The sequence below is a fragment of the Aythya ferina genome (genome assembly GCF_964211825.1).
Source record: "Aythya ferina genome assembly, chromosome: 4".
In the NCBI taxonomy this organism is placed as follows: Eukaryota; Metazoa; Chordata; class Aves; order Anseriformes; family Anatidae; genus Aythya; species Aythya ferina.
In genome coordinates this window covers 9,285,003-9,304,623 of record NC_140300.1, presented here as the reverse complement: position 1 = coordinate 9,304,623, position 19,621 = coordinate 9,285,003, and the positions used below count along the sequence as shown (strand labels likewise).

At 47.6% G+C, this 19,621-nt stretch overlaps 1 protein-coding gene across 2 annotated transcripts in view; it reads right to left on the bottom strand.

Moving 5' to 3' along the window:
- Positions 1 to 18,874, bottom strand: part of FAM193A (family with sequence similarity 193 member A) — a 75,801-nt gene extending 56,927 nt beyond the window's left edge. For both annotated transcript variants that reach the window (XM_084516831.1, XM_084516832.1), the window contains exon 1: positions 18,416 to 18,874. In XM_084516831.1, the coding sequence (XP_084372957.1) occupies positions 18,416 to 18,721 (306 nt within the window). In that variant the 5' untranslated portion in view covers positions 18,722 to 18,874. The remainder of the gene's footprint in view (positions 1 to 18,415) is intronic.
- Positions 18,875 to 19,621: the final 747 nt, after the last annotated feature.

The following is a 19,621-nucleotide window of genomic DNA, read 5'->3' as shown; positions in this document are numbered from 1 at the left end:
TAGCCACAGGAGAAGGTATTTGGTAGGAATACAGTGCCAGATACAAAATAATCCCCCTACTCCTCCATTTGATACCGTTGTCAACAGATTCAAGGCCCAGGTTAGGATTTTGTTTTAATATGTTAAATACTGTGCAGCTGCGTACATGCCATCAGCACAGCAGCCACAAAGGTCAGACTAGCTAGGTCAGATGAAATTTGGTCACACTTGCACAAATATTGGTTATTTGTAGCATAATGAGCAAATACAGGCTCTCCTCTAACAACCGAGAGCTCTTTTTTATTCTCTTCCAAGCCATTTTATCAGTAAAATTCCACATTTTCTTCCAAGGCAACAGCAAGAGGAGTCACAGCATTTCCACGGCTCCCTGGACCCGCAGAGAAGTACACACCCTTACAGCCACCATGCTAATTAACAACTGATGGTTTTCCAGGACAACAAGCCCAAAGACTCGTGTCACCTGGGGAGAACGTACCCCTCACCTTCAGAAGGAAATGAGCTGAAGCCAGCCTTGCTTTTCCCAGAAGCGGCACTGCCCCGAGCCCGCGGGCAGAGCTCGCCGCCCGGCCCCGCAGACGTTCTTCCCGAAGGAAGACGCACGCTTCCAAGCAACGCTGACGGCCGTGGCCAGCCTCTGCTGACGAAGTCTCCTGTGGTTAATGGTTAATTGCCCTTCCGAGGAGAAGGATGGCTGCAGGAGAAAGAGCCAGATCCCTGAAGCCGCGAGGAGTGCCTGTGCTGGCGAGCCTGATCTTGCCCTTCTCCTCCTTTGAGCCAAAAGCCATCTGTCTCATTCACGCACACACAAAGTCTCAGAATCACAATTTACATCGTGTTTAAGTACATAAACATGTACTAGAGAAATGTGCTGAAATCCATACCGTACTGCAGTAAGTGAAGGATACTGCCCTTGGGGGGAAAAGGTGGATTTATCTGACTGACAAGCTCCGCTTTGCAAACCACAGCACCGCTGCTCGTGCACATCACAGCTTCACTGGATGAGCCGTTTCCTCACAGCATCAGAAGTACAAGAAAAACTCCTCTCCAGAATAAAAAAAAAAATCATTAATTTTGGTCATACAAATCTGTTTAACTTGAACGGAGGCAGAACAAGTGGAAACAGGATTTAGCACAAAAATATGAGGGCTTACTTAGTTTAACAAAGTGATGACATCAGGAGGAAGGAATGGTGAAGGTAAGGACAGGAAGAATCAAATCCCTACATTTTGCAGAAATCAGATACAAATCAGATAAACCATGGCTGCAAAGCGTGACATAAGCCTGTGCTCATCCTGTTTGTGATGCTATCTTAATTCTTTTCCTAAAGAAATGTTTTTGAACATAACCCAAATTATTGCATTAAGCATGGGGCTCTCAGCTCTTGGACTGTGTGTAACCAAGGAAGTACAGCGTGCCCATACTTGTGCAACCCATTACTTGGCCCAAGAAGACCATTTCTGCAGAATAAAGCCAGCAGCAATTAACATCCTTATCGTCTCTGTATTCTGTACGGCATCCATCTGAGGTACTGCACGTAAATTGAAAAATGGGAATTGGAAATTGGGCAGTTTAAAAGCATCACTGTGCACACATCTAGTGATTTGTGCTGATAATTGTGGAATGTCTTCTCTTTCATCTTAAATTCATCCCTGTGTTCTATACTTCACATTTCTGATCCTCGGGATTTTACAACCACCAGCTCCAAATCAAGACGTTTCACATCTTAAGGAAACATAAAAAAAGCCACAAGAGTCCAGGGCTTAATGAGCGTCTCCTGCTGCATTTGCAACCAAACATCATCTCAGAGATCGATTTTCTACCAAGATTCGGAAATGAATAGGGAAAAGGATTTGGGTTTACCAATGGCTTGTTCCCAACCTTAAGACTGCTAAAAGCAGACAATTCCAAGACACACCACGCTGCATTTTCAGAAGACACTGGGAAGTCTCAGTGCTGCTTCACGGCCCTCAGGGAGGCTTCATTTGGGCAGCCAGCTTCAAGCGATGACAAACTGGAACAGGCACAGGGACAGCCACGCAGGGCCAGCAATGAGAGACCTGTGACAAAGTCCTCCCTCTGAGCACACCAGGGGTGGGAGGAAGATGAGAATTAAGCTGAGGAAGGGGAAAGCCACGTACAAGGTCCTGGAATACACTCAGCCTGAAGTAAAACACCACCAACCCCAGCATGAAGCATGTGAAAGAACCGAAAACCAGGGTAGTGAAAGTCTATTGCAAAGGAGGTTTAACCAGAAGGGATTTTGTTATCTCTACAGACGGACAGGACCAAAAAATGTTGCGCAGATCCCATCACATTTTATCCCCATTGATATCAAAAGGCTTTGTAGTGGCACAGATATCTGTACCTGAGTTGCAGCGTGACTTATCTTTGTCTTCCTGATACTTAAAACAAACTATTATTGGGGCTGATAGTTTTAAAGCTCTTACACGACTTAACTATGCAATTAAAGCAGAATTTAGTATTCCAAGCTGAGTGTAAAAGCACTGAAAATTTCCAAGATCAATCCTGAACCTGAAATAAAATCAAAGTTAATATTAAGCCCAAATGGAAGGAGGAGGAAGAAGCCGTGCCTTTCCCTCATTTAAGTACAATAATTACCTTGTAAAGAGTTTTCCGCACACCATTAAGTGCTCTTCCCCAGCTCACAAGCGGAATGGGAGCAGATACACGAAATAACCGAACTAATTTAAGAGCAGGCAAGCTTAGACCTGAGTGAACGAGATCTGGGTCTGCGCTACCCAGACGTGCAGCCACCAGAACCCAGGCTCTTCTGAGGAACACGCAAGCAGGGGGATTTCTTTTTGATGACACACCACAAGTTCTTGAGGAGCTCGTATCCCCCGTGCAATCCTTTCCTTCTCTGCAGCCAAGCATGACACAGCACAGCAGAGCCAATCCATCCCCTCCCAGGATCCTGCCCTTCCTGTACTAGAAAGAAGTTCAACGCTTCTCCAGCAATTAGGCAGCAGCCTGTGCTGAAGAAATACCAACAGCTAACAACGAAGGTGATTCAAGTACTTCCCCCCCCCGTACAACACCAGAAGTGCTCCGAGCAGGTAGTTCAAACACCCCAAAGGTCTTTCAACCAGCCCTGGCAAGTAACAACCACGCAAATGCTTTTTTTTTTTCCTAGTACAGAGTTGTCAGAGATCTAATCTGTTGTTTACACCTCAATAATCCCGAACAGAAACACAGAACATCAATGGGACTGCTGCAAAACAAAAATCCCAAGAACATGCCTACGAACAAGCTGCATTCCTTCCAAGGCGAGTTCGGGATGCTGCAGACAAGCATTTAGGAATGAATTACACGGAGCCTCGCTGATCTAACCGTAGATGCCCTCCTACAGGAATGATGTTGTAAGAAACTGCCCTTATCTGGTTAATCAGGCAAACTGGTGAAGGGTTCATCTGACTCACTCCTGACAGCAAAATCTCCTGGGATATTAAGTAAAGCCCTGCAAGGGGAAAGGCATTACCCGAAGGACCAACCAAATGCAGCATCTCAATCCAGTTATGTGGTTTTCTCTCCCCACAGTACAGGGATGGAATTGCCAGGTGAATCACACGCTGTACGTGGACGTGACACTGACAATCAAGGCAGATGAATAATTCCCCGGTTCTAAGCCCCTTCAATTCTGCAAAATGAGCATTGATAAGAAGCAGAGCCCTACTTAATAGCTGGATTTCAGAGCAATCAGCAAAATTACTGGAGAAGACAGCAAGTAAGCTTTAACATAAGATTTGTGATCTGTTAGAAGCATACCTATGGACACCGAGCTGATCAGCTACAAATTAAGCCAACATCCACCTCAAATTATCTCAGTCCCTGCATCTCATCCTCCCCAAACTGCCCAGTTCCAGCTGTTTGCTGTACATGCATATGTCAAATCACTTCTGAAACGTCCTGCAGCCATGAGAAGCACGCTGCTGAAGCCCACCACAGGGTGTGCTTCACCTCCAGCTGCAGGAGGGAGGAGAGGACAAGCCAGGCACCCTTCTCACCTTGTTCTCTGCCTGCCTCAGACCCCAAAAAACCTCAAGTGGCTGCCTGCAACAGCTCCTAAGAGGAGCAGCCATCTCAGCCATCACAGCTAACCTACAGGCAGCTGTGCAGCACCCTGAAGGTGTGCTCAGTGCTCACTTGTCACACCAACTACCCTTGGTGGCTGCCCATCCATACAGGTATTAGTGACACTGCTACAAGCAAAACAGAGTCCAAAGATAAGCCAGAGGAACCTGAATAAGCACCTGTAAGTTAGTGAAAGGAGTTACTCACTTGAAGTTCATGTGAAAGCAGCAACCAATCCATCAGGGTTAGCCATGTGCATTCAACTGGAGGAGGCAGGAAAAAAGCAGCTAGAATTCTTTACTCGTGAGCAAGACTATCATCTACTGCCTAAAAGTGTATTCCCAGCTGGGAGACCAATGAAGAGAGGATACAGTCAGTACAGAAAAGAAGAAAACTCACCAACAAAAGCTGCCTCATCCCCAAAAGCCCAGGGGTGTCGTGCCTGACTGCTGAAGGATATAAACATCACCAAGCGCAGGAGCACTCGAAAGCTGCAAGCTTACTGCCAGGAGAAGTGGTGGATGGCTGGATGACACCTTCTCTGAGCAGGTAGGGGAGTGAAGAAAAGCAAGGGACGTCTTGTTACAAGGAGATCCTAAGAACCTAGGCATCTACTGGACACTGAACTCCAGCACAAGTTCAAGAACTTGACTTCTTAAAAAAAAAAATAAAGCAACCAGAGAACCCTTCTTCAGCCAGCAATAAAGAAATGGCTGCCAGTAAACAGTGAGACAGTTTCACTGGATGCAGCCATAAAGTCAATGGTTATTGAAGAGGGAAAGGAAAGAAGAACAGCAAGAGACAGACCGAGACAGATTTAATATCGTTAAATAAGAGCTCAGAGAAGGCGAGTCGAAGGCAAGGAAGAGCTAATTCTCAAATGACACAAAGGACACAAACAAATTCAAGAAAACCAAGCACAGCAAGAGAGCAGAAAACATAGCAAGAGAAAAATGACTCAGAAAAAGCATACAGAAAATGAATAACATGCATAACAATGGCAAGAGAATAGAGGGGACAAATCAAAAAGGCTAAAGACACAGAATGAAACAATTCGCAGCTTGAGGCTACTAAGAAAAATCATTCTATAAGTACGCTCCTAATAACAAGAGAGAATCTGCCCAGTGCTGAATGAAGAGGGAAAACAGCTTTAGTCCTTACTACAGAGATCAGCTACAAGTAGGTGACGAGCACAATTAGCACCAACTAATGAGTAAAAACACCTTTCCAGAGTCAGACGGCGATTGGAAACAGCTACAGTGAAGCAGAAAAAAATATTAAGTTGGCTTTATCTGGTAACATTCGACTCATTTGTTCAGGAAGCCCCCTAAACCATCTTGAAATCCCTAATCCTATCTTTGAAAACTCAAGGAGACACCCAAGATATCAGAAGCTTAGAGAAAGGTGAACATTGGCTTTCTCTTTAAAGCAAATACACAACACGACCCCTAAATAAATAGAAAAAAAAAAAGAAACAAGAGAAAAGCAAGTGAAGGACAGCATGCAGAAGAGTTAACAAGGTCAGCCTGCTGGAAAGAAGGCTAATGCTCCAGTGGGCCACCTAGCTTATGTGACACATGACATAATCCTCCCACCTAATGCTGCTCTGCTAAGTCTGCCATGGAGAAGTGCACCTCCTGCCCAGCACGGTGCTCGGAGCTGGGCACAAACAGCAGGGAGAAATGCTGCGAGAGAAGGGAGACCACATCCAGAGACAGGAGCCTGCCTGGGAGGGGTGCAGGAAGCAGGGACACCACGCTCGGGGGTCAGACAACTGCTGGGAGGAACAGGCAGTTCCCCCAAACAATAAAGTGCTGGAATTGCAGCAAGGCAGACTCACATTGGCTCAAATTGACTCAAATTAGCAGCAGAGGATGTATTTAAGGACAAAAACAGGCTGCTCGGTGCGGCTGGGGAGTCTCCAGCACTGAGGTCAGCAGAAGAGCAGCACCACCACGGCTGTCTCCATCAGCCAGGAGAGGGAGAAATGAGCAAAATAAAAACAGGGGTGGAATGAAGCTTCAAATTAAGGTTTTATAGCCCTGACAGGAGGCTCTGGAACATTGCATCCAGCTCTAGGACAGTTTAAAATGTGCAGAAGGAACCGAAGAACTACCCAGCTGCCAGAGCACACGCTGCCAGTACCTGAGAGCCTCATTGTAGGTTATGAAAGAGGAATTTGAGGGGAAATCCTGTTACAATACACAAATACCTTCACAAGAATGAAGTGTCAGCTTCTAGTCAGCTTCTTACAAAAAAAGCCTCAGAGACCTACTGCCCAGCTATTCAGCAACAGCATCTTTGTTAGAGACCAGCATTAAAGACAAGGATTTCGATAAGACTGTAGCAAAGCATTTTTCACAAAGTAAGAGTCTATTTGAGACTGGCAGCAAGGCTGGCTATTCGGCTAGCACAAGGTTTAAAAGGTAAAGCATGATAATTCAATTAGCATGGTTATAAGCAGCACTGTAACGTGTGGTTGCTTGGATTTCGGTCTGCTTCCAGGCACAGAATTATGACGATAATAATAAAAATCAATCTTCGAGTCAATGAATGGCATTTCTGAGATTAATCACCCACTTTTTGGGTTTGTATCAAGGTAAATATTTACCGATCCTGGTGTCCACTGGTACTTTAAAAAGTGACAAAGCTCTAGAGTAAGTGAGGTCTCCTCAAAGTTCCCCAGGGGAAGAAATGGGGCCATCAGCTGCGTGCTGCTCACCCACCTGTGTGCCCTCCCTCCTGCAGGCAGGCCTGGAAGGTGGAGAAGAGACAAGCTAATGAGAAGGGTAAATACACAGAGTAGCCCTGGGACACGGAGCCATCCTTTCTGCTGCTCCCACCACTATTTTCTAGCATTTTAAGGCACCTGTAGGAGTTGGAGTTTCCCAGTGAGTTTCCCTGCAGGCAGACCAACTACACAGGACAGGTCAGCAGAGCACAGAGGGCTGGCTCTCCAGAAAAGTGAGCTTTGATTTATTTATTAATTTTAAGAGAGAAGGAAGAATCACAACCACATATTGCAGGGGCAGGTGCAACAAGTGCCCAAAGGACATCTTCCTCCAATGACCCTCTCGTGGTTTAACCAAAGGGATTCCCGCTCTGCTAAATCCCAGGAAAGGGGACACTTAACGCAAATTCCTTTGCATTATTTTTTTTTTCTGATCATCAGCTAATATAAACACTAAAAAAAACCCTTAATTTTTACACATTATATTACTTGGGCAAACTATATGAAAGAGCACACTTGTGGCAGAAGTGTCTGAGATGGGACAAGACAAAATAAAACCCTGAAGAAAAAATTCCTGTTATTAAAAAAGAGGAAACACACGGGCCACAAAGAAACCATTGAAAATTATCTCATCCGAAGAGCTCATTCTTAGCTTGAGATAACAAAGAATAAAAACACAATTATTTGGAAGGCAACTTTTACTATTAGGGCAATAACTCAAGTACTCTGGTACTATTACACTGCACCCTATACATCAGTCATTTTGTCAACGCAAAAGCTCACACGCGTTAACAGGGTTGGAAACAACCTCCTTTAATGGATTTCTTCTATACTATTTTCAGGAAAAGAGAGGACTTCCATATCCTCTAGGCTTCAAGAGAACACAGACACGGACCACCAGACACTAACCTGACTCGATTTCTGCCCAGCTTTCAGCAGCACCTTACTGCCAGAGGATGAGCTCACTACCAGGTAACAGCAGCACCCCGCTGACTTCTGAGCTTCACAGCTGGCCTCAGACTTTGATGTATACTTGAAATAGGAAATAGAGATAAATATATATACTCTGTCCCTAAGGCAGAAGCCACAAAAGGCAAGCACTCGTTCAAATTCCTATTTGAAAACTCCACTTAAGGAATACATTTCCGTAGACCATCGCTCGTGATGTTTTGATCAACTCCTAGGGACCAAAGCAAACCCTATACAACCACCATGTTTTTCACCTGATGAAAAAAATGGAAACAAATGTTCAGAATAACTTAGAGCACCAAAAAAAATAACACTTTTCCTCTTCATTTTCGTAATGAAGACGTGTGTCAGCCAAGTTTTAAAACCACACTAAGCATAATATCCCAAAATACTGATGATCAGGTGTCATGATTTCCCCACAGTTCTGAAAACAAGTAAGCTGGGTGGCCAGTGACAGCACTTCTGAAAACATTAAATACTAATTAATATTTAACTTCGTCACTTTGCAGTGTTCCTCAGTACAAAGTTCCTCCCTCTCCTACATAATGCTTCAAAATTAAAGCTAGGGGAGAACAGTGTGCACGTACGGTAGCCTGGATTCAGGACAGAAGAAAAATCCTGTGCATTTTTTTTCCATTGAAACATCAGTTGTTGTTATTTAAAGCAATGCCCATCTGAAAACCATGGGCGTTTAATTTTGTCTGTTCTTACTGCCGTGTTGCAGCCTCGTAGCCAGGCACTGCGCTGCCACAAAGCCCAGCTCCAGCCCTGCTGTGCCGATCTGTCTCCCATCACAGCAGCCACCAGGACAATTCCCCACGGACACCCTGAACAGGAGCGGAGAGTGACAGCTCGTGGAGATGAGTCTTGGGAGTAGCAGGGAAAAAAGAGCTGAGATGAAATAAAGATGAAATAAAGATGATCACACAGGTGTAACTGCAAAGTCTTCTGAGGGTAAAGAAGTGCTCTGTGCCTTGCTGAGAGATGGAACAGAACCTGAATTCACCCGATGCCTATTCCAGTGGAGATTTTGTTTTTGACTACCCATCATCTGCAGCCACATCGGGAAGTTATGGCCGTTCAAACAGAGTGATGAAGAACTCGTAGCCCACCTCAGCTAAGCCACTGACTTGCCATCTGTTGTGCTAGCAGCTTACTGAAGATAAGCAGCCTGGAAGCATTACAGCAATTAAGAAATCTTTTGGTCATTAACTCCACACCAATTAAACACTAAAGGCTGGCAAAATTGGGCTGTGGCTCTGATCTGCTGTTTAAGACAAACTGGTGTGCTCCCAGTGACTGGCTTCACTGTGCAACCCAGCGTTAAAACCATTGCTTGGGCACTCGTCTGGCTAGGAGCAGCACTACCACGGTGAGCACACGTTCCAGAAATATTCACATGCCCACAAGGTACTTCATACCAACTCACACACCACCACCACTGATCCCCATTGAAGAATGCCATGCTTAAAACCACTTGGATCCATGCACACACGTGTATGAACATGAGTACACTCACATCTGTCCATAGGAGCCGCTGGGCTTGTGTCACCAACAGTATTACCCAAACTCAGAGCCTCACATCTATCTTGGGGATGAACAAGTTTGGAACAGCCCACTACTGGGTTTACCACACTTACACAATTTGGAAGAGGCTCCTTAACTCCTTGAGGGTCACAAACTGGCCCAAGTTTGCTGTGAGGACTGTTAACTCCCAGTGCCTTCACACCGCATGATTGCTGTTAGCTTGCTGCATCCAGAGCAAGGAGAAGGAGAAAAAGACCAGGTCATACTCAAAAAAAAACCAAACCTGAGCTGTGCTTGTGTACAGCTCAGTGGTAGCACCACCTTCCTTGCTTTGGAAGGGTCCTGCTCTAGGAGCAAAAGCCACTATTCCTGCACCTAGAAAACAAAAAACCAGCAGTTTTGGCTTTCAAAACCCCCTTAGTTTAAAAGCAAAATTACTTCAGTCCCAAAATATAGCAGAAACCAAGAAGTTTGCAATGCCCCCAGTTCGTGCCCTGCCTCCAGCTGCACCAACACAGCTGCTTGCACTGCTCTGCCTGTGAGAGAGGCATCGAAGAGGAGAAGCAGGAGGCAGATCACATCCCAGTGTGGCATCCCAGCCTAAAACTGCCTCTTTGGCTCTGGAGGAATGGGCACTGAGGCAGCACAGAGCTTAAAGCAGACCAGGAGTCAATGCAGAGCCTCACTGCACTTTCCAGAACATTACATCCAATGCAAGTTCCAGCAAATTGCAGCGCTACATACAGTGAGAAATGTCCTAATGAAATAATACATAGGTTTTCAGGACTCCGGGAAGAAGTCTGTTAATGCAAACAAGTGGGATTTTGTGGGCTGCCTTCTCTTCTTTTCCTTACATCACCAACATGACCAAGCTCCAGCCCTGTCCTTCAGAGGTTTGGAGGCTGTCATTAGGTGATGCATCTAGAAAGCTTACTAGTCAAGTTCAATTAAAGCAGGTTACATAACGTCATGCTCAGCGGAGGTTTGAGTCTTCACCAACTCACTCACCTATCTCACAAGGCCAAGCTTCTTTTCACCTAACATCAACCAATTTCATGCTTTTACAGTTTTCTCCTCATCCGAATCAACTCTTCTGCCACATCATCCAAGTGGAATCAAAATGCCATGTCTTACTCTGTCCTTCCAAAGGCCCCATCCCCACTCACTAACCACGAACCAGACTGACCCTGCTCTCAGCTTGCCAACCTGTGACTGGCACCTGCTGCTGCCGACAGATGGGGAAGAGACAAGAAGACTAAAAGACAAGAGCAGACCCTGAGAAAGGGGCTACACCCAAACTGGATGAAGATGCTGTTTCTGGGTCATGTTCACACCTTGGTCTTGCTGACAGGTACCTGGGATCCCAGCTCCCAGTGGCACACAGAGCCCATTTGATGGGCAAGGCTGAACACCAGCTCTGGGTTGCGCACCAGCCAGCCACGTTAGCACCAAAGAGTGCAAAGTCCACCTCCGAGGCAGATTATTACCATGAATCAGATCATTTATTAGCCTAGGTGGCCGATTTGAGACGAAAGCTGGCTGATGAGATGGATGGTCCTCACGCAACCTGCTGCACCTGGTTTATGCCTCTCCCCAGAAGCTTTCTGAATGCTGAACTGTATGGGACTGTGAGCCTTCTCCAGCTTCTGTAGGGGAACGTGCCCCTGGTACCCTTCACTCTCGGGGAATAACCTCCATGGTCACTCCTGCCACGCTTGCAATCTCCTAAAGATGGAGAGAGAGCAGACCTTAAGGGGGAGGGAAAAGGGACACCTCACCACCAGCACCCAGCAATTATTTCACTGCTCTAGACTTCAGCTGCCAGTGTTTACAGCCCTAATTAAAGAAGCTACAGATAGTTACAGGTCCACGGGGCCCTTTCCAGATTCACAGGGCAGCTACTGGATTTATTTACTCCAGGTAACACACCAGCCTCTCACCATGTAGTAAACTGCTATCAATCAACGGTGTTTAATACCGGAGTGATGCACGGAGCCGCACACAATGTGTAGGGAACCCACCTTCTCAGCACATGCACAGATGGGAAATAAACCAGCCGCTGCCTCTGCACTGCTTGGTTTTGCTTTAACTTCTAAGCAGAGAAGCTGTTATTTCCAAAGTGAGCAACGACCTGGGGATGGAAGTGAACAAAGCTGACACTGCGATGCGAGCTGTGATTTCACTAACACCCTGACAGCGCCGGCATAACAGCGTCTACAAGAACGCAGACAGGTATTGAAGATCTAGCTCCACAACAGCAAAGTAGCCCGGGCTGCTGGACACTTCTACCCGTGCTGCCACCTTTCCCTGGAGAAGACAAGGAGGAGCTATTTCGAGCAGCACACACTGCCCCAACAGCTGATCACATCCTCCATCTGTTCGCAGCTCCACGCAGACCACTGAGCTGCTGCCAAAGCAGTTAAAGAAATCCAGCAGCTTTTTCTCAGAGCAACTGCCAGCCGTGCACGCTCCGTCCTCACTCCTCGTTACAGCTCCCGGCCCCTCCTGCAGCAGGACGTCACCTCCCACAGCCACACTCCAGGCCCAGCAGGAGAAGAGCAGTCCTAAAGCCCAGGTGCCATTACTGATGTGTTTTCTACATCAATGAAGTCCAAGGCTCTGGGTTCTGAAGCGATGATTTCTGTAACCTTGGGAGGACTTGGTTATTTAGCTGGATGGCTGCGGCCTCGTGTTTCTGAAGTTCCTGCAGACACACACTTGAGGAAGCTCCTATAACCCAGTCCAAGGTGTTAAAGGGTCACTGCTGTAAAGATCTCTTGTGCAAGAGGTGCTGCTTTGTGCTGTTCCACCATACAACTACAGATCTATAGAAGCATCCACAGCCCATTTGATTTTCTTTGTCTGGGTCTGAAGAGAGGCTACGAGACTACACACCGCAGGATTTCTTGGAAGTAGCCTGAGCTTTTCTTCCCAGAAGCGCATAGCAGAGTCACTCTTTCCTTCCAATAAACAAGCCAAACTATTTTTTCAATTTTAAGACGCGACCAAGGTTGTGATGAGGCTCACTCATTTCAACCTTTCTGAGCTTTAAGTTTTATTTTTTAAAGTGAAGAAGCCATAACTGAGTAAGCAGGCCAAGGATAAATAAGGCCTCCACAGAGACTTCCTTACTATCCCCACATTTGGGTGCCCAGCTTGTATCCAAGTCCCCTCAGGCTGCCAATAATACAGGGTGGAGAGAGACCTGTCTGCTGCAGCGTGATTCAGAGCAGGAATGCCTCCTTCCCAAGCACCCCGTCATTACTAGGAGTTCTGTGACGGAAAGAAGCACATTTTCCCTAAGTCATGCAGCCTGTCCAGCAGAAGCTCAGTTAATTACATAAGCACACGTGCTCCCTGAACGCCTCTCTCCAGCTCCATCACCAGTCCAGCAGGAACAGCTTCATCCAGCAGCCTCGCGAGGCAACCCCAGGAATTTGTTCCCCCGAAAGCCGCTGTGCAGCGCGGTGCTCAGACCGACCTCTGCACCACCAGAGCAGCTGCACGTGCTACAGCCGAGTTATTTGCTCCAAGGATATACTTCAGGAGAATTACGGCACTGCTCTGAGCTTTCATCCAGTTCCTGGCGTATTTGCTCACACGGCTACGAGGTGAAGGTCAGCAGTGTCAGAGGCTGCCTTGAATTTTAATAATAGAAAATCATCAAGTAACACTCATGCCAAAGAAATAATGGCAAATTTATTTTATTGCATCCTCTGACAAGCCTCAACTGTGGCAGTTCCCCTAATAACATTAAGAGCAGCATTACAGATGTCATTTCCCATTTGAACTCCTCATCTGCAGCAGAAGAAACTTGAACTTGTGGATTGAGTTATTAACAGAGAGAGAGTTAAACTGCAGCATCGTCTATCTATTTAACTTCAGTATTTCCTTCTTTCCATTATCCCAGGAAAACTTCACATATGACGTACTCTTCCTCAAAACAGAGCAGTCCAAAGCTGCCTCGGTCACTATTCAAACAAAAACTTAGCACAAGAAAGGAAGATGTAGGAGCTGCTATCATCACTTTAATAAAAGTGAAGTGACCTCTCCCCAACACTGAAGGAGCCTTAACAAATATTCAATCTTCTTTGATTACCTGTACCCATACGAGTGCTGGAACCCTGCTTCGCACATCCATGAAGCCCCGTCCATCCTAAGCTCATTTCCAATTATTTCTCTTAATAACTTCTTAACAATACTTCTTCACCAAACCTATGTTTCTTGAGGAGCATCCCTACAAAAACCATAGTAGGGACTGGGATCCAAGGGCTCCCCTCATGGAGGGATACCACTACAAAAGGATACCCACTGTAACAAAGAAAATCTAGTGTTACACACACAAAATTGACACTTCAGGTGCTGTTTTGTATCAAAAACCTGCAGGACAGTGACTGGTCAGAACCCTGGCTGTTGCCATCAATACCCACCACTTGACAAGTAACCTAATTTCAAGTTAACCTACCTCTGAATTAAATCAGCAAGGTTTCATTTTCAGACAGGAAACCGAAGTTTGGAAGGGAATGGAGTCAGTCTTTTTTTTTTTTAATAGTTAAAAATATCTTTTTAATCTCTTTCAACCACTTTGCAACCAATCCAGCAAGAACGAACCCCAGCTCCTTGCTAACAAAGCCATAGTAGGCTACTTAGCCAGTCCCGATTAGGCACCGCTGAACCAGACGCAATTTTGGCCACACTTTGCACATGTTTCATTTAACAATTTGCAAGCGATTATTCTTTTTATCAATTGACCATGATGCAGCAGGTGCAGGAGGTGGGGGAGAAATGGAGCCATCGGGGATCGGAGATCTGTCAAGGTCAGGAGTAGGCAGGCACACGCTGCCCAGGGGCGGCATTACCGGGTCCGAACGGAGGGGCACGAGGTGTGCCTGTGGTCCCCGACCTCTTAGCTGAAAAATACCTTCAGTGATCACACGAAGATACTAAGGAAGAGCTATTAATGTGAGCATTATGCAACCACTAAGCTTGTTTTAAATGAAGCTAACTAGAACGCTTCAACCTAAGTCGCAATACGATTCCCTTTCTAAATTAGCAAGGTAACTCAACCGTTCCACCTAAAACCAGCCCTAATGGCTTCAGCCCGTTCTGTTACATCTCCTTTTATTAAAAAACAAGCAGAGCATAAGCTCTTCGAGGCACCTCCATTTACAGGGGAAAAAAAAAAAGGAGTGAATTGTATTTAGTCAGAGGAAGAAGTGTGCTCTTGGACTATCAAAAGACTTCTTTCTCATGAAATATCATGATTTTTTTTGAAGTACCCATTTCCTCAACTTGAGGTTACAAGATTATTTTACTAGAATTATCAAGTTTACCTGAGCACTGATAAAAATTGATCAAAATACACCTGCCTTTTTTGTTACCTATGTACAAAAGCTGGGTATTTGTTGAACTCCTGAGTTGCAGACAAAGCTCATCTTTTATACACTATTTCTTTTGAATGTTTGACTCATGGAGGGATGAAGAGAGAAGAAGAAAAACCTCCAACAAATCAAGCACGGATATCAGTGAAGTGCAATCAACTGGAGCACTGAGCTACAAAGCTGTTGGGAAAAAATGGTCTACGGGGTGGCAACGTATGGTCTGCCGTGAATAGAATATCTATTTAGGAACCATCTTATAAATAAAGGAAGAGTCCAGTGAAATATCTCATGGAAATTCTAAAAATCGACAGCTCTCCAGCGCAAGAGGGTTTAATGCATTGCTGCAGTTTACTGATGGAAATGATACTTGGAGAAACAGAAGCGAGAGCATTGTAAAATGGCTACTGAATTATTCACCTCAATGGCCTCCAGCGACCGGTCAGCCAGGGACCTCCAGCCCTTCGCTCCCAAGTCCCTGAGCACGCTGAGGACCAGGCAGGTCTCTACGGAGTAACCTTGGGTGTGCAGCTGCTGATGAAGACCGATGCTGTGAGATACAGTTGGTTATGACCCAACCGCCAGTCAAAGAGCTAAAGGGGCAAGCTCAGAAGGCCCGATGCGATGCATTACAGAATTAAGAATAAAAACAGGCAGTGGTCTATTTAAAGACACACGAACTCCCCAAATATTTCATTTTTCTCTCCTAGGGAAGTTTTGCAGGAGCACTGCACAGAAACGAACGACTTCAGTTTCAATTCCAAGTTAATTAGACATAGCTACAGGTTTCCAAAACGGAGATACTGCCTTGCACTGAAAACACTGCCGTAGCATCCTGAACTTGCCTATCACTCCAAACATCTGAGAGCGCTGTACAGGATGAATTCTGATGCTTTAAAGCATGTGCATGGGGCAACATAGCTTCCAGGAAGATTCCATTAGGAGTTGCCCACTTGCAGCCCAGAACAAGACATAGCACGTAACCGTAACGCAAAATGTAGCCTACAGTCTTAAAAATAATATTCCAGATAAGACACATAAAAGCCTCAATTAAAATATATTTGTTAGCTCTAACAGTCTCAGCTCGAATTTTAATAGTGGCACATGCACTTTTAGTTCCAGCCATAAATAAAGCCATTTTATAACTCTGTTCGAGCCCTTCCATAAAACGTACTGAATGCAAACCTTATCCTGAAAGTTATTGACAGACAGGAAGGCAAAACACACAGAGCATCATTTCTCCAACCTCTCATTTCATTCTGTACTTCAGACAAGTTTTGGAAGAAGCATTTAATGAAACTTCAACAGAAGAATGTGCCCAGAACATCCAGCATGGATGCCCTAATGTCAGGGAAGTGATGAAAGATGGGAACAAAGCATGCTAACAACTAGCAAACACCACTGGAAATTAGAAATTGTGCTTTTTTATTCATAATTTTATATATATGTATACTTCCTAAGACGTTTGTCCAGCAGAGAACTGGCTGCTGATTTCTCTTACCCACTAACAGGAACTTGAGAATATTCTGAGCAAGGTGAAAGTAAAGCAAGTCTGGGTACTACTTACAGCTATTGGCGCGTTGCTTACTCTCCACGCAGCCAAAACAAACATTGCACCTAATTTAGAAGTGATCAGTCATGTAAAACACACAGTTTTCTTTCTCAACTCCATCCAGAAGCAACATATGGTAGGCTTTCAGTCACAGAACGCGGCCTTGTTTTGACCACGTACCCTTAACTAGCAAATTACTGGCCATTAAGGGCAGCACGTTTTCAAGTACCTCACAGCCATTTCATGATGCTTTATCATTCAACTTTTTCAGAGACAAAACCTTCATCTTGTTCACTGCTGGCAACTTCTTGCCACAACCACCGAAAGGTATTGAAAATGTCAAGCAAGAGGCCACGGAATCCAGCACGGAGGAAGCAGCACCAGCTTGAAAGGGGCATCTCTGAGGTTAAGCATTTGCCTTTTGGAAACTGAGCACTGGGATTTATCTACCCCCATTATAATCCATTTCTAGTGTTTACTGTTTCATTAAATAAGAAATCTGTCACTGGTTTATTCTAAGCTTAACTAATTGATCTGATAGATTTGTTAAGTCCCTGTCTGTCCATCAGTCTTCTGGGTCACTTGTGCCATACTGACAAGTAAAACACAAACATTTGATGAATTATATACACATCTAAGAGTACAGGCAAAGAAAATTCAACTAAGACAAACTCACAATGCATTCAAAATAACATGTTGTGCATATTTGAAAGAGTACAAATAATGTATTGGTACAAGTAATAATATATCAATGTATTTTCCTAGAAATCTGGTGCTGCAATACTGCATTTAACTTGGGAGACTCACTCTCCAAGCAAAGACTGCTGAAGACTAAGAAATGTGAGTAAGAAGTACCCAGTCTAAAAGGAGGAAGAAACAAGAAGCAGAACATTTAGAAGTGATGCTGCCCTTAGAGAATGAATTTCAGAAAAAGACCCGATCCAGTACAGTTTCTCCAACCAAAGTCCTGGACTGCACCTAAGCACAAGGCACAAGAGATCCAACCAGCAGGGACAGCAGAGCCTTTCTGAATCACAGCGGTGAAGCATCCTGCCCATCGCTCCGCTGCTCATTGTACTCCCCTTCTTTATTCCTAGGAACTCGGGCCTGCAAGAACTTGCAATCTAAGACGTAAAACAACACAGGATGCACCTTCCTACAAGAGGTTTAACCAGAAGGGATGATTTGTGAAGTTACAAACAGCTTGCACATCTCTTCACCATTACGTCCATCATTCTGCTGGATATCTAAGGCATACAAGCGGCACTGTCCCAAACAGAAATCACACCTGAAATAAGCGTCGGGTTAGAACAGACAGAGACAAATGGTTACTCTAAGCCACCGTGGGCTTCAGGTAACTAAATAATTCTTGGCTTTTTGTGCTACCATAAAGAAAAAATGACTTAATCTACAAATAGCAAATCGTTTATCGACCAGCAAAACACAAAATAACACTGACAGCAAAAAAAAAAACATTCATTATCATGGTGCTTTAACCGCCCCGTGACACAGGAGCCATTTCTTCTGCCCCCCTCATGTGCACCACAAGTTTGTGAGAACAAGAGGAAGCTGGGCAGGCTGTGCGACACGCAGGGAAGCCTGAAGATGCTGTCAGCAGGAAATCCTTGTGCAAATATGACACATAATCTCAACCTTTGTGCGGGTAAAAAAAAAAAATAAAATCATAAAATAACGAGGTAACCTTCACGGGAGAACAGAGCACCAACTTATCCACTCCTTTGTCGCTCGGGCTAGCAGGACACCTTGCTGAAGGCTTCATCCTCCGGCAGTGCCTTGGCAGAAAGGCCCAGCGACCCGCCCAGGCGCTGCTCCTGGGGGTTTTTTCCCCCACTGGGGGCTGTGAGGGGGCTATGGGGGGGGCTGGGCTGTGCTGCCCGCCGCAGGAGGGGCCGTGCCCCCCGCTGCCGCCTCTCCCCCACGAAGGAGGGGCCTGAGGCGAAGCCCCCCGCGGCTGGGGAGGGGGGAGAAGGAAGGAAAAAAATGAAGAAAAAAGGGAAGAAAAAGGAAAATGGGGGGGGGGGCAGCGGGCACCGCCCCCAACCCCAAACCCCTCGGGACCACCGCCCACCTCCCAAATCCCCCGAACTGGGGCGGGGGGCGGCTCCCCACACCCCCCCATTCCCCCCCCGTCCTCCCCCTCCTCACCTCGCCCCCGGGGGCTCCGTTAGCGGCGGGCGGTGCCTGCAGGAGGCCGCCCCCGGGGCTCGCTGAGGCGGCCGCCGCCTGCCCGGGGGCCCTCCCGGGGGCCGCTCCCGGTGCTGCTGCCACCGCCACAGCCGCCGCCGCCGCTCCTCCTCCTCCCGCTGCCGGCGCTGAGGCCGCGGCCCCGGCCTTGGCCAAGCCGCCCGCTCCCCCGCCGCCGCCCGGCCCCGGCCCGCCGGTGCTGCCGAGGCCGCCGCCCCGCTTGTTCTTCCGCCGCTTGGCTCCGCGCTTGGCGTCGGCCGGGCTCATGGCGCCTGGCGGCGAGGAGGAGGAAGAGGAGGAGGAGGAAGGAGGAGGAGGAGGAGGGGGGAGGGCGGCGAGGAGCGGGGCGCGGCGCCTGTCACGGCCACGGGGCTGCCTCGGCCCCGGCGCCGCGGAGCGGAGTTCCCGTCCAATATGGCGGACACAAGGGGAAAGTGATCCCCCTGTACGTCGCGGGGCTCCCCCTGGCGCTGACGGGAACCCGCCCCGCGGGGCACGCTGGGAGGACGAGTTCGCGCGCCCGCTGTCTCCATCTATCCCTACCGGTGAAGGACTACAAGTCCCGGCGTGCACCGCGCGAGCGGGCTGGACGCGGCCGCAGACGGCCCCCGCCGCCGCGGGGCGCGCTGGGAGTTGTAGTCCCGCCCGCCGCCGTTAGCCCCGCCGGCCGCCGTTGCCACCCCGGTCAAGGGACTACACCGCCGCCCAGCAGCCGGCGAGCACCACGTGACGCGCGCCCCCGCGCCTTAAAGGGGCCGCGGCCGCCGGCCGCTCCCGCAGGGCCCGAGGCGCGAGGGGCTCCGCGCCCTGAGGGGGCCGCCGCGGGCAATGGCGGCCGCCCCCCGCCCCCTGTGTCCGCACAAGCACCACAAAGCCGCGGCCACACGGCGCCCCCGGCCGCGGCCCCTCAATAAAGAGCCCCGGGGGAGCCGCGCGTTGTGCCCGCTGTGGGCGTGGGGAGGCTCAAAATGGAGCCCGAGCCCCGTGGGCGCCGCGCCCCGCTCCTCATGGGGCTGAGGGGTGAGGGGAGCGGGCACCCCAAAGGGTTTGGGGGGCACAATGCATGGTGTCACCTCACGGCACGCCTCGAGACCCCCTGTCCCTGCTAACTAACCCCCAGCAGGATCCCGTCACCTCACGCCATAACCCTCCACATCCATCCCCCCG